At 35.2% G+C, this 16,159-nt stretch overlaps 1 protein-coding gene across 1 annotated transcript in view; it reads right to left on the bottom strand.

The window, feature by feature from the left end:
• Nucleotides 1-16,159, bottom strand: part of ASCC3 (activating signal cointegrator 1 complex subunit 3) — a 252,026-nt gene that overhangs the window by 222,321 nt on the left and 13,546 nt on the right. Inside the window, exons 3-4 of the mRNA XM_070418020.1 lie at nucleotides 15,531-15,681; nucleotides 5,301-5,860 (exon numbers count right to left, since the gene is read on the bottom strand). Coding sequence (XP_070274121.1) covers nucleotides 5,301-5,860; nucleotides 15,531-15,681 — 711 coding nt within the window. The remainder of the gene's footprint in view (nucleotides 1-5,300; nucleotides 5,861-15,530; nucleotides 15,682-16,159) is intronic.

The raw sequence follows: 16,159 nt of genomic DNA, 5'->3' as shown, positions 1-16,159 counted from the left end.
TTTATATTTAAATTGGGTTTTGTTTTTGATTCACCCTCATAATCTGTCTTTTAATTGGTGCATTTATGCCACTGACTTTCAGAGTGCTTACTGAGAGTTACTACCATATCAGGCGGCTTCTGGGGCTTCTGGGGCCGGCCTGCCCTGGATGGCGGTGCGCTGGCAGCTCGCGCTGTCCCGCCCTGCCCGAAATATGCAAATTAGCCATCTTTGTTGGCGATTAATTTGCATATCATGCTGATTAGCCAATGGGAGAAGTAGCGAAGGTATAGTCAATTACCATGTTTGTCTATTATTAGATAGGACTAGAGGTCCAGTGCACGAATTCATGCATGGGTGGGGTCCCTCAGCCTGGCCAGCAATCGAGGCCTATCTGGAGGCCAGCCAGCCAGGCGGGGGTAGGAGGAAGGGTGGAGGAGCTGCGGGAGGTTGGCCGGCTGGCCCCCCAATCAGGACCTATCGGGGGGTCCTGCCGGCTGGGGGAAGGGACCATGGGAAGCTGACCTGCCAGCCCCCTCATTGGGAGGGACCACGGGAGGTTGGCCGGGAAGAAGGAGAGGGGGACGGGGCTATGGGAGGTTGACTGGCTGGCATGGGGGAGGGGGCCACGGGAGATTGGCTGTGGGAGCTCACTGGCCACTAGGAAGCAGCTCCTGCATTGAACGTCTGCCCCCTTGTGGTCAGTGCGCATCATAGCGACTGGTCAACCAGTCGTTTGGTCATAACGGTTGCTTAGGCTTATATATATCATGCCATATATTCACAGCCAACCTACATGCTAGCCAATCACTTTTTCATGTTAACAAGTTAGAAAACGGCAGCTTAGAAAAGTGACTTGGGCAAGGTCCAATGGTTTATAAATAGCAGAGCTCAGATTGATACATGTATCTAACTTCAAAGTCCATGCTTTAACTACCTGAATTTGTAGTTCCCATGACTGACTTACACAGAATTTTTTTTTTTTTTACATATACAGCTGCTAAACCAGATCTGTCTTTCTGCAATTCCCAGTACTTCTGGTTACAAGTATATGAACTTACATTTATCTATTTTATCATGTCATATTCAGCCCATCATTTTAATAATTAGAACAATAAAATGGGGGGAAAGCAACATACAGCCAAGATAAATAAAAAATATGGCTAGGCTTTCCCAACATAGATTACAAAACTTAAGAGACCTGTTAATAGCAAGTGCAAAACTTCAGTTATCTTCACCTTTCCTAGATGTTATGTTCAGCTACAAGTAGAGCAAATAATTCTTGCATTTTCCTCATAAAAAGTTTCATCCCTTATAAAGTACAAATGAATATCCAAAAATGATAGACAACATGGAAGTAACAAAAACCTTGAGAGAAAATGTCTATATCCCTATAGAATATGCAATACAGGCATATTCAGATATGTATCCACAAATTAGAGAAAAGATACGTATGATCTGAATAACCCTCTACGCAAAAACCACTGAGATTAAATAGGAAGTTTTTGTTTTTGTTTTTTTTAACGGGAGGTTCAATCATGTCTTGGGGATTGCCTTTCTAAGCATAACACCAAAGGAAGATTATTAAATGAAAAAACGATAGACTTGCCTACTTAAACACTAATACAACTGCCAAAAAAATTAAACCTCATAAATTTTTTAGAAATAGAAAATGAATTTTAATGTCATAAAATAAAAAACTGGCAATTCTCACAAGACAACAGTTAGTGTCCTAAAATATATTTTTAAAAACTTCAACCTCAGTAGTAATAAAAATGTAATTAAAACTGAGTTAGCATTTTCTCTCTACTAAATAGGCAAGCGTTTCTCTTTTAAAGCATGATAGGACTGGAAAAGATCTAAGTAGAGAGATACTCATACATCACAGGTAGAAATATACACTGGCAGATTCTTTCAGGAAAGTATTTTGTTAGTACTTTTGGATGCAAACTTCTCACTGATAGAAACATATTCAAGGGAAAATACGTACAAGCAAATATTTAGCAGAGGATTCTTTACTGCAAGAAAGGCTAGATGTAATAAACCTTCAATAGCGGAGTATTAATTTAATAAAATAATTTATGGTGATAAATGTAATACTCTGCAGCCATTAAAATGTATCTATAATAATAAAAGTGTAATATGCTAATTAGCCCGGACAGCTGAACGACCTTCCGGATATCCTTCCAGACGAAGCAAGGGCTGCGAAGGCTGAGGCAAGCCGCTACAGCTGCAAGGGCCGAGCCCCTTGTACGAATTTCGTGCATCAGGCCTCTAGTTATATAATAGAATAATCTTAAAAACAGGTATAGAAGTGACAAAAAAAAAAAAACATTCTAAATTACATATACTGTTTAACCCATTTTTAAAGTATTAATATTTTAAAATATATATACTCCAAAAGATGACTTAGTTCCTTTAAACTGTGTACTCTAAGTATTTTACAATGATATATTTTTTAAAATTAGAAAAATAAGCAAAGTTGTGTTAAAAATAGGTGGTATTACATGGCACAAAATACTTTGTTTTCTATCACAACACTGAGAAAAAAAAGAGAGAGAAACAATGATTGTATTATAATAAAACCCAATGGCTGACATGGTAGCCAAAAACTGAAAAAATTAGAGAAATATGAGAGAAATGTAGCAAAAACACAAAAAGAATGAACATATTAACAAATATGTTTCAAAACCTATAATAGTAGGATCTTTAAGGTTAAATCTCTAAAAAAAAAATCTAGGCATACAAAACTGGGAGAAATAACAAAGAGAGTCCTTTTATCAAATGTATGAAGGAAGGAAATAAAATCAGGACATGTTCTTTCCATTCTCACTTTGCTTGCATCTTCTCCTACACAGAATATGAGCTTACAACAGGAAAGAGCATATCATAAACAGTGAATGCTACCTAAGGTAAGGGGAAAAGTAGTAATGAATAACCTAGCCCAGTGATGGCGAGCCTATGACACACGTGTCAGAGGTGACACGCGAACTCATTTTTTTTGGTTGATCTTTCTTTGTTAAATGGCATTTAAATATATAAAATAAATATCAAAAATGCAAGTCTTTGTTTTACGATGGTTGCAAATATCAAAAAATTTCTATATGTGACACGGCACCAGAGTTAAGTTAGGGTTTTTCAAAATGCTGACATGCTGAGCTCAAAAGGTTTGCCATCACTGACCTAGCCTCTTCAAATAAGTTCAGATATTCACACTCTGATGCATCATATTCCAAGGTTTAGGAACTGCTCCCAGATTTGACTTCAGAATTCCTGCTATCTATGAGAAACAATGAAGAAAAACAGAAATGCTAGATAAAGGTAACCGCTCCCCCAATTTAAAAAAAGAAAAAGAACAAGATATAAGTAGTAGACTGTGAAAACTACTTAACTTACTTAAATGTAAGCTTAACATCAACAAAGGGCAAAGTAACAGAGCAAAGAACAGAACTCACCAAGTGTCATGAGAAAACGCAGTGGACCCTTGAACAGCATGGGTTTGAGAACTGTGTGAGTCCACTTATACAATTTTTTTTCGATAAATACTGTAAAAGTATTTTTTCGTCCTTATGATTTTCTTGACATTTTTCTTCTGGTTTAGTTTATTATGAGAATACAGTATAGACTAGACATTACAAAATATGTATGTGATAATCAACTGTTTATGTTATTGGTAAGGCTTCCAATCAACAGTAGGATATTAGTAGTTAATTTGGGGGGTGGGGGGGGTCAAAAGTTCTAACAGATTTTGGACTGCATGGGGGAGTCAGCAGGGTTGTAAACCCCTGCATTGTTCAAGTGTCAAACTGTAATCACAATACTTTTTCCTATGAAATTATTAGGTTAGTTGTTCTTAGATTGGCAAAGCAACTGAAAGTTTGATATCTGAAGGCAAGATGGTGAAAAGCATTCTTCACGTCAGTACTGTTAGATCTATGGAGTGTTAGCACTGAACAACTGCATCCAAATACAAAGACTAAGAACAAAAACATATAACTTCCATCATATGCCACAGGATGCCTTTTAAAAAAAGTAACTCTTCCTTAAATTAGTAGACCTTATTATATGGATATCACCATTTGGATATTATACTAGACATACAAATACTATGGGTAGGAAAATTCTACAATACTAAATATTCTCTAAGTTTTAAAGTATAATTTTACCAAATGGCAGATTATCTATTCAGACTTAGGGTTAGGGAAAGGGTTCTTCTAATTATTTAGTGAAATGAATATAGAAAAAGCAGCACATATATCATCCTTATAGCTGAAGGGACACTATTTTAATTGAACCTGGTTGATGTTAGTATCCTCCTATTGTTCAGCAGTACTAAGACTACCAAGACTACTAGTAAGAATGTATAATACTTGCCCAGCTGGTGTGCCTCAGTGGTTGCACATCAACCCTTGAACCAAGAGATTGCTGGTTCAATTCCCAGGGCACATGCCTGGGTTTTGGGCTCAATCACCAGTAGGGGGCATGCAGGAGGCAACCGATTGATGATGTTTCTCTCTCTCATCGATGTTTCTATCTCTCTATCCCTCTCCCTTCTTCTCTCTCTAAAAATCAATTAAAAAAACATATTAAAAAACAACAACAATGTATAACACTTAACAGGGGAACCTTTTCATAAAGTATTAATGTTAATCATTCTACACAATATTTTAAATACTCTATTCTAAGTACCAAAAACATCTATATACTCTTCTGACCAAACTGCAGTATACACATTAAATCAGTGGTTTCCAAAGTGTAGTCTAAATATCCAAGATCCTTTCAGGAAGCCATGAGGTCAAAATTATTTTCATAATATAACTAAAATATTATTTGCCTCTTTATTTTTCATCCTTCCATACGTATAAGGTGAGTATAATCTTCCATGGAGTAGAAATTAGATTTAGTATTATTTTAAATGATTTAGTAAACAATTATTAAAGCATTTACTATATAAAATTTGTTTTTAATTTATAACACAATATCAATAGAATATACAAACAACATAAAGAAAAGCTCTATCAGAGCCTCAGTAATTTGTAAAAGTATAAAGGAGCTTTGAGAACAAAAAGTCTGAAAATCATACTATATTAAATCATATTAATTATTCTATATCAAAATTTCGAAAGATTCTGGTAACATTTATAATGCAAGTAAGTACCAAAAAGTATAGTCTCCCCTCAGATGTCAACCTAATCAAATAATTCCTACTCAAGCACAATATTAAAAAGTACTTATTTTTTTGTTTACCACCCATGTTTAAAAAAGCTATTTCATATAAGATAGTTCACATTAGTGTAAAACTTCAATAACTTCAACTATACCTCATTCTGAAGTTCATCACCACTTTTAACAGAAGCAAGCATATCATATAAAGTACAGCAAAGATCTTCTATTCTTGTTGCTTCAGCCATTTCATTTAAAGTTGCATTTAAGTACTTCTCGACTTCACACCACAAAAAGGAGTCATTTGTTTTCTCCACAGGTTTGACCTCCGGGGTGGAATGCTCCCGAAAATGTTCATTCAGAAACTTCTTGTAATCTAGGCTTATAGTTTTCTGGGGTTCACCATTTATTGGCAGCTCATCAAAGTAGTCCAAATCATGCATGTCAAATGAAAATGCTAAATTATTACCAAATAAAACTCTATCACCACATTCTTCTTTTGTCATCTGGAAAAGAGCAGCAAGATTGTCTTGATGAAAATGAGACGTAATTCGACTGGTAGCATTACAAGCTGCCGTGGCAGATGATGATGGAAAGGGACCAAACATCTGTCTGATAGCCTTTGTCTCACTGTGACCAACAGAGTCCTTCAAGTGAAATGTCTTGAAGAGAAATGCAGCCGCATTTTCAATTGCTTCTTTTCCATTTTCCATTCCAACTATTCAAGGATAAAAGAAACGGTATTAGCTCAAGTGAATCATAGTTCAAGGTACCATTAAAAACAAAAACAAAAAAACTATTAGTAAGATTCTTCTGGGTAAATCCAGCAGTAAAAACATACTGGTAAAGATAAACCAATTTAAGAGCAGAAAAGCTCCTTTAAGTACATTCCCAAATTTCCAAAGAACTGTATTAGGTAAGCAAATCATTGTCAGTGATTATTCTATATCTAAATAGAGAAACTACCTAGTAACACTTTACCTCTCTTCAAAACTTATTTAAAACCAAATTTTAAAAACTGATTTGATGAGTAATGGTATGATTCATTCTTTATTATGGCCAAGTAATATGCCATTTCTTAAATCAAATTGATAGGCACTTTTCAATTATCTTTTCTCTTGAAATAAAGCTGCAATGAACATAGGAATGCATATATCTTTTCAAATTAAGTGTTTGGATTTCTTCAGAGTATACTGAAACTTCTTTAAGAAAAAAACAAATTCATGTGATTCATGTGAATCAAATTCCTTTGGTCAAAACTATCCACAATTGGCTAAATCATTATGATTTTAAAATACTTCTAGGATAGAATAATATTCAGGAAAGAAAGATTTTAACAAAATCTTGCTTAGTAAGGAAATATCACAAGAAAGTGTTTTCCTTAGATCATAAGCTACTTACTATTACTCAGAAACTTAACTAGATAAGCTAACTTTTAAAATGAAATTAATGTAGTTCTCCACTGAAGTTTTAGAAAATGTTATTCAAAGAAGACTGAGGAATAAATACCTCAACTCAGAAATGTCTGATTACAAACTATTTTTAGTAATTTAGTAATGATTTCTGTGAATTTTATTAACTATAAGATGGAAAATGTCAGATTTACACAGCCGTTTGGAGCCACATCTCAGCACTCTTTATCTGAAAATACTTTTGAGGACAATAATTCTGAGAATGGCATAATTTTTAGAAAATATGAAAAAATGTTTGAAATTAATATCTATTTGCTATATCATATGCTAATTTGCTTATATAAATAGAATGAAATAATATTCCCTTAGACCGCTAGTTCTCAAATAAAATGTGTGTCAAGCCCTGGCGAGTGTGGCTGGGTTGGTTGAAACACTTTCCATACACCAAAAGGTAGCAGGTTCTCCCCAGTTGTGGCACATAAGGGAGACAAGGGACAATGTTTCTCTCACATTGATGTTTCTCTTTCTCCCTCCCTTCCTCTCTCTCTGAAATTCATCCATGTCCTCAGTGAGGATTAAAACAAACAAACAAACAACACCTTAAATTGTGCATCAGAATCCCCGGGGTTCTTGTTTAAAACCTAGACTGTGGTTCTTCTGTCTCAGCGTTTCAGATTCACTCTGCCTGAGATGGAGCCTGAGAATGGCATCTCTAACAAATTCCCACTGGCTTAGAATTTTAAAATATGGTAATTATTAATCCAAATCAAGAAAAAGAAAACACATCTCCACTGTATCTCTTTCTATATCCCGCTAAAATGGTAATCTTAGTTGGATAATGCTTCTTCACAAATGTTAATATTCTTGCCTAATTACTAACTCGCCTGCGTGTTCACACCACAGAGTAACTTCTCAAAAGTGAATCTCTGCACCGCGCTCGTCAGGAGTCCGGAAATTCCAATTTTTGAGAAGCACTAGCAAATATTATTTGTTGCTACCGTTGACCATCTAACAAAGAAACCAAAGTACTGCGATCTGAACACAACTTCTCTGGAGTGCTAAAGCACGCGAGACGGTCCCTCCGTGCCGCCCTCCGCGGCCACACGCGGGCCCCCGCCCGCAGCGACACGCGGACACGCGGACACGCGGACAGGCGTCCCAGCGCTCCGCCTGCATGTGATGACGTGATGCCGCGCCCCGGCTGCTGCCAGCAGACCCGGATGAGCAGGCAGCACGGGATAGGAGCAGGGAACGTGGCCCAGCCAGGGCAGTGACAAAGAATCACCCTAATATGGTAGTAGAGCCCACCTGTGATGCCAGCACTTGGATCCTTTGGTGACTGAGAAATATAAAAGGTGCTTGTAAAACAGAAAAAAAAAATCTTAATAAATGCAAGTAGGTGTCTGACTTGTCAAAGCTCCTGCCCTCAACGAGAAGGGAAGGAGAAGGGAAGCCGCAGTGTTTCTGCACCGAGGTGCTTCTGCGCTTCTCCGCGCCGGCTGATCCAGCACACGTCTGCAGCCACACTGAAAGCACGAGGGGGCGGGGGAGGCCTGGAAATGAGTGGTGCGCGTCTGGAGTGGAAATTGGTAATAGGTAGTCAGGTACTTGTTTTCTTACACTACATCCAAAACTAAACGTTAACTGGGGATCTTGTTTATAAGCAACCTATTTTTTGTTCGTTTCCCTTTATACTTTACGTAGAATTTAGTGGTAAGTGAATCTTTTAAAGTGATTATTAAGCTGAAGCTCTTTGTTAACATTTACTCCCAATTCAAGAAATGTTTGTTTCACACCACTGACTGTGCTAGTCTTCCTGAGAAGAATAGGAATTCTAAGTGTAGTTTTCTATCCTCAAAATAAAACCTCAGTAAAGAAAATAAACTAAATAATCAACTGGCAAAAGTTTGAATGAAACTTATGACCTTCAAACCTTACTTAAGGAAGCTACTTTCAATATCTAACCACTTGTAACTTTTTAAATAGCTCACTCTAATAGTTGAGAAGTTCCTTATAAGGAATGAGTAGGACATTTTAATCAAGTAAAAATATCCATCAACTGTTTGCATCCTTAATTGCTAAATATGCAATTTAGAAGTTTTCAACAAATGAATTCCTTAACCAGTTAAATCTTCACTGTTCTGCATTATACCATTTTTCAAATAATCACCAAACTATCAAACAAACTAATAGAGGTAAGCATTTACCATATGGCTTTTGGGGGAATAAACTGAACAATTTATGTGGTATAAATTTAAAATTGGCTAAGTAATACAATTTAAAATAATGAGCTCCATTTATTTTTTAGTATAAGTCTTGTACATCAAAAATCCTCCAGGAAAACCTTGCATTAAGTAGGCAAAGTATTCAAGAAATGTTCAATACAGTAATTTGAAGAAACCACTTAGATGTTAAGACTATTCCTGAACTTTAATAGAAATTACCTACTGCCTTCGGAGTGAGAAAATAATGAAAGGGAAGCAAACAGAGAAACTATTTGGTAGAGAAAGAGATTAGTAGTAGTATAAGAGAGTAAAGAGAGGCCAAGACAATTCTCCATTTTTTTAAAGTTAGGCGTTTAATTGTACGAATATTCATTACAAAATGTGGATACTCATCTTTACAGTGTAGACTTTCAGTCGGCATCCAGCCGCTATATTACCATTTCTAGTACTATAAAATCCTGCATCAAATTACAACTTGACTTTCCAAGCAACCAAAGAGCTAACAAAAAGTTTTAATATCATATATAAGCTTCCGTTATTGTGGGCATTACTAAGGAAATAAACTATCTTTGAACAAATCACATAGCTCACTGAGATTTAACTGGCATTTAAAAAAAATTTTTAACATCCAAGGAAAAAGCATTTTATAAAAATATTATATAAAGTATACACGTCAGTGCAGCATCCATTTATAAAACGTATAGTTATAGCCTTGACAGTACTATAAAGAAAATTAATTACAATCTTTAACTACAAGTAGAGGTACAAAAATGCTTCTACTGAGGAATGTAGTGTAAATTTTCGTATGCTAAGGAATCATAATAATTTGTAAATGAAGAATAATATATTGATAAAGCAAACTGTGAAGAGTTGATCTTATTTCCAACACTTGCCATTGCTACAATCCATTCAATTTACAGCTGTTTTGTCATATCCCCACATAATCTGAACTGCCTGTTTATACAGCCAATATATTTGCAAAGTTATCTATGATTTTCATTGTTATTCAGCTCTTTTGTTTTGTCATTTTTCTTGTGATATAGAAATTTAAAAATAACTCTGTCCCTGAAACAGTCAAACACAATCTAATTCTCTCCCAAGTTCCTTCTCTATGAATTCCTTCCTGACTAACCCAAGCAGAGTTCCTCCCCTTTTTGTACCATATCATCACTGGGCACATACCAGTACATCTATCATAGTCGCATAGATAAACTATTTGTCTATCAATGTCTACTGGAACATCTAGACTATAATAAAATTATTCACTGACAGCCATTTACCAGGCTGTACTCTAGGCACTTTGTAGTATTGCTTCATATCCCACCAACCATACAAAGAATTACTATCACCATATTATATATGAGGAAACTGGATTAATGATATTAGCTACTCACTAGTAAATGACAGAACTAAATGTGTACCACATATATTAACTCATAATTTGAAATTATCCTATGCTATAGGAAAATAATTTTATGAAAACTTAAAGCTGAAAATGAAATAAAGATGGTACAAAAATAGTTGCAAATATTCTAAACATTAGCTTACTGTATCTATCCATATATCTAAAAATACAGTATAAGTAACTATAGTTTATTAGAGGAATGCAAAGGTGATTCGATTGTTAGAAAATCTAGCAACATAATCTACTTTCAAAAAATTTAAATAGGAAACATCTAGTGCAGAGATATGATGGCTAGGAGTCGCGCACACATGGTGAACAAAGGCAACAGACATGAAAGAAAGGCCAAGCCGTTAGCAGTCTTGTGCCCAATCAAGGATAGTACATTACATTTGATTATTATATGCATGTAACCTCCTATAATCTACAGTACCATCATATTTTAAATGACATTATATGAAATTCCCCTATAAAGCCATTGAGGCATATATAGATTTCTTAGTGTGAAGGTTTTTAATTACAGATTCAATTTCTTTAACAGTCAAATATTCAGATTTTCTATTTCTTCCTTTGTCTATTTTAGTCATCTTAGTCCTCTGAATCTGTCAAGAGCTCTGCTCATCTTCTCATCCTTCCTTTTCATCTGGCTTCCTCCTCTGGACTAGTCAACTTCAGATAAAAGTGGCCCAAATGCCAGGATCAGATTTGCTAGGTTTATTTATGCTGTTAGATCTTGGCCCCATAATTTTTTATTGCATTGGAAGTACTATGATGCAGTCAAACTGTTTTCTATTTGACAGTTTTTCTAATTATTCTTAGCAGAGAGCTGTTCTAAATTATCTTGTCTGCCAGTTTATGTCAAGTGGAACACTGAACTTTTTTGGAATCTACAATTTTCAAGATAGTTATTTTTTTACAAATATTCATGAAAAACCTCCTGCTTCACTCTATACACAACAGGCCTTTATTATTTACTAGAGGCCCGGCGCACAAAATTCATGCACTTGGGAGGGTCCGTCAGCCAGGCCTGCGCCCCCTCGCAGTCCGGGAGTCCTCGGGGGATGTCCCGTCCAGAGGGAGCGGGCCTAAGCTGGCAGTCAGACACCTTAGTGCTTCTGCGGAGGCGGGAGAGGCTCCCGCCACCGCCACTGCACTCACCAGCTGTGAACCTGGCTTCTGGCTGAGCGGTGCTCCCCATGGGAGTGCACTGACCACCAGGGGGAAGCTTCTGCATTGAGTGTCTGCCCCCTGGTGGTCAGTGCATATCATAGCAACCGGTCATACCACTGTTCAGTTGATTTGCCTATTAGCCTTTTATTATATAGAATATGCATGCCCTTACTTCCATACAGAATTGTCAGATCCTACTAATTTCTATATATACCTCCTTCTGCAGTCATCGCTTTATAAAATGCTTTCCGCACTCGGTTCTGATTCCTCATTTTTTATAGTAAAATCTTATTTCCTCAACAACTTGAAAAACATAATAGATTCCCAAATTCCCTAAACCACACTTTATAAGTCAGTCATGTCCAACCAACCTTTTGATTTGTACTTCTGTTAAAGACAAACTTATTAAAGGTAAAATGCATAAAAATATCAAAGCCCAAATAAAACAGGGGTTATAAACTAGAGAAGGCAAAAGAAGGTCTGTGTATAGCAAAATAATGTAAATGCTTAAAAAAAAATAGTTCAATTATGACTGAGTCCTGTTCTGTATCTAGACCAGAGTAAAATCATTAGATCACCCTGTTCCAGCCTGAGAGAGAAATTCAGTTACAGAGCTGATTAAAGAACTGTCAGGTTCTTCTGCTGACTTCCCACCATTTTTGACCCCCATTCTAGTTTCTATCTACGCTGTGAAAATCTTAAAACTTCTATGATAAAATAGTGGAAAATCAACATTCTATAATAATTTAAAACTCTAATAGAGATGCATGCCTTGTACATGATGGATTTTGCTAACTGCCACTCTCAATCTTAACCTCTTTATTTTCAAAAATATTTTTACTTGAAGCACATAAAATGTATTGACAAAGTTTCATTACGCACAGAAGATAGGCTAATATGACTGTTTCTCCTTCAAAATCCATTGAGGAGACAGCTATGTCTACAATGAGTATTTGGATAAACTAAGATTAAGAGCCCAGAATATTATTTCCATCAATGAAAGGACTGGTGTAAACAATTATCAAATAATGAGAAAGTGCTCTGAAAAAGTATAGAATGGATGATAATCCAATGGAGCACTATATACTAAGACTACAAAGGAATAACAGGACATAAATGAAGCCTAAACTATTTCTAAAGAGATGAGAAGCATTTCCCCAGAAGAACACAATGGGGAAAGTTACTATAACACATACATGACAAGGAGGAAAAAACAACCTAAGCACTGTTCAGGAAATTAAAATAGTACACACTGCATATGTTAGGAGTAAAGCTTGCATATGATAGAATGACAAAGAGATGAAAAGGTACATTGTTTCAACTCATACAGGAGTTTTTCTAATGTCCATTCTAACGAATTTGGTCTAAAGAGTAAGCTGGGAATAAACATGAGCTTTGCATGCTTTTTACAAAGATCAGTCTAGTCACAGTGCAGAAGCAGAATAAGGAAATAAGGCTGAGGAAATAGGCTAATGCAGTAGTTCAAACATCAGATGGTAAAAGCTTAAACCAGGGCAATGGTAAGTATGTAGAGAAAGTGAATTTAAGAGTAGCTGAAAAGTATACTTGACAGGACTTGACCTCTGACTATAAGGAAAGTAAAGAATCTAGGATTTACATTATGTCTCTACATTAAAACTTGGGTCCAGGCCTAACTTCACCACAAATCAACCATGGGATTCACTTAACCTTGATGAGCCCTGTTTCTTCACATACAAAATGAAGGGACTGGACAACATGTTCCCTGATATCCCCACCAGCTTAAAATACCTATTACTCTAACTAGTCGATGTACATGTTCTTAAACAAATACCTCAGATTATTATATCATACTCAATTGAAATATAAGTGATTGTTCTTTATTCTCTTGCTCTATCTTTTTAATGCAATTACACCAAAAATACATGTGCTAAAAGAGTGATATAAGAGAAATCACAAAGACATATTTACCATGAGACTAATCTTTTCAATGCTTCCAGTTTTAATTACATTTCTAGTATCAGCAGTATTTTTATATTCTGGCCTCAGACTACAAGAATGGAAAGAATCTAGGATTTCAGAAAGAGTAGATGACTACTAGTCAAATATCAGTTTCACTAAAGCTAAGTTACTCAACTTAAACATAGCATTAAAAAGTATATATAACAGAGCATTTACCTAAGTCCAACCCTAAGATTTCATCTGTCATGAAAATATTCTTCTGAAACATTACATTTCAAAATAATCAATTTCTAAAATATATCAGTCAATAGATTAGTCCCTGAGTATGAATCAGATGTTTCACCAACAGGCAAAACATCTAGGCTTACACTTAATGACTGGTATTTAAAACAATGATTTTTGACTTGTCAGAGACATTTGGGAAGAATCTAAAAGATACTTTTTTAAAATCTTAATTTCTACATCATTTATATAAAGAAATAATTTAGTCACAGAACTGAATAAGCTCAGTATTTTAGTACTGTTTTTGCTAAGTATTGAGACATTTTTATAATGGAACTCCTGAAGAGAAAAAACACCCTACAGTTTTTGAAAAGTATTTTATCAAGCCACCCCACAGTGGCCCTAACATCTTAGAACTGAAGACAGTGAAGCCCAGGGGGTTAGATCCCAGTCAAGGTGATCCAGGTGGACTGGAGACTGCTTTTCCCTACTATTTTCCAACGAACCTAATTGCCTCTACATCCTTAAAATATAAAATGTAATTCTGTGCTAAATTCTATCACAAATTTCTTCAAAATGTGCTCTATTTCACCTAGGCTTCAGCAAACTCAATTTTTACTAAAGCCCTGAACTTCAGAAAATCAACTAAATGCAAAAACATACATGACATTCATTTGTACTTTCACAACTTAAAATAATGAGGGTATTTAAATTCAATAATATACTATATTACAAACCAATGGTAACAAAATGACATATCAAAGTCAAAATATTTGAGTAAATTTAAAGATCTGATGAGCAAAAATAAGCCTTCATGTGTAAAAAATATACCAGAAATACCGTTCAAAGCCAGTGTAGGAAAGAAACCTGCCAACCTAGCATATGGTAAAGTAATGATTTAATTTTCCCCTCAACTAAGAAATCACCTGAGAAAACTTTTTTTATTTATCAAGTGAAACTTCACTACAGTCCTAAAATATGTAAACACTACTCTAAGCACTGAGTATGAAGTGTTCAGCAAGAAAAATAAGGTCCTATTCTCATGAAACTTATATCCTATTCCCAAAACATGAGTAATAAACAAACAAGCAAAAATAAGATAATGATAAATGTTATGGAGAAAATGTTACCAAGAGTTATAAGATAAAGAATGACCAGGTACCAACATAAGATTGGATGGTCAATGAGGGCCTCATTAAGAAAATATTTTTTTAGGGGAATTCAGACTAAAAAGAGAGGATCTACCCACTCTAAAATTAGGGCAGAAGAACATTCTCAGCAAGGGAAACAGCAGTGCAAAGACCCCAAAACAGACACCAACTTGGTGGGTCTGAGGAAATGAGAAAAGACCATGTGTCTCAAGCACCGTGAGTGAAGGCACGGATGAGCTGAAGTCAGAGAGAAAGGTGGAGACCAGATTACACAGGGTCAAGAGGATAGGTCTGAACCTTTTATAAGTAACAAACCTGCATTTGAAAAATTTAGAACTACAGTAGTTTAATTATGCTTTTTAGTTATCAGATTCTGCAATTGTAAATGTCAATGAACAAACTCAGATTTTCACCAGTCATTGTTTTGTTTTGTTTTCAACCTTGGGAATAGTAGCATGTTAACATAAGTAATTACATTATCAAATTATAATTTCCTCTAAGTACAATCAATTGATGAAATTGTTAGTGTATGACAGGAATTAAAGAGAAGTTTAGCTTGACTGAGCTACACGGCTTTTAAGAGTCCCTCAAGCTACATTAAAATTTTAGCTCACCCTATCCTTACTTCAAGCAAGACAGTGATTTTCAAACTCTTAATTCCTATAAACTCCTGATGTTTGATTGTATTATAATTACTTGTTTACTTCTGCCTCCCTGACTGTATCCTAAGCTCCTTAATAGATAAGGTAGTCTTTCATAATTATGAATACTTGCTTGGAAATTTTAGCCTTGCACTCTAATTTAAAAGAAATATATTTTTGCACCTTAGTGGTTCTATTAAAATAAAAATAAAAAAAAACTATACCTATTTGTTTTGCAGCCTGCAATATATCTTTTAAGTCTTCATTTATACTTTGCATTTCACTCTTCTCCAGTTTTTCATTCAAAAAATTTACTATCTTCTTCCACGTCAGGTCCAGCCCTACAATTTGTTCATGAAGTTTAGATCGCTTCATCTGAAACACATAGCAAAATACAGTGACATGTTGGTTAAAGGTTTTCTCAAATCCATCACTTACCGCATGTATTTTGCATTACATTATACAAGACAAAAAATGAAAACTGTATCTATTCACATCCAAATTTACAGCTCTGAGAAGGAACCTTACTTGAATAAGATTAAAAAGAATCTCATTTGTTTAAAAGATATGTTTAATAAAAGCTTTTTTATAGGTTTAATCACAATGAATAATCATGAAATTATTTTCATACAGCAAAATAAAAAGCAAAAAGTCCTACATTAAGATGACAATACGTAATATCCCATGTGTACTAGACCAAAGCAAGTTCCTTCTTATACTATATTGTATGGTTCATTCCTTCGTAAGTTCATATAACTTTAGGACTATAAATTTCACAACCAATTATAATGACCAGACAGAAGTCAATTATGAGACCAGATACTGAGTTTAAAAGAATAAAATTCATCTTTCC

The sequence above is a fragment of the Myotis yumanensis genome, unplaced genomic scaffold (genome assembly GCF_028538775.1).
Source record: "Myotis yumanensis isolate MYYU_CA2020_CCGP unplaced genomic scaffold, mMyoYum1.0.hap1 SCAF_6, whole genome shotgun sequence".
NCBI classification, from domain to species: domain Eukaryota; kingdom Metazoa; phylum Chordata; class Mammalia; order Chiroptera; family Vespertilionidae; genus Myotis; species Myotis yumanensis.
This window is presented reverse-complemented; position numbering and strand designations above follow the sequence as displayed.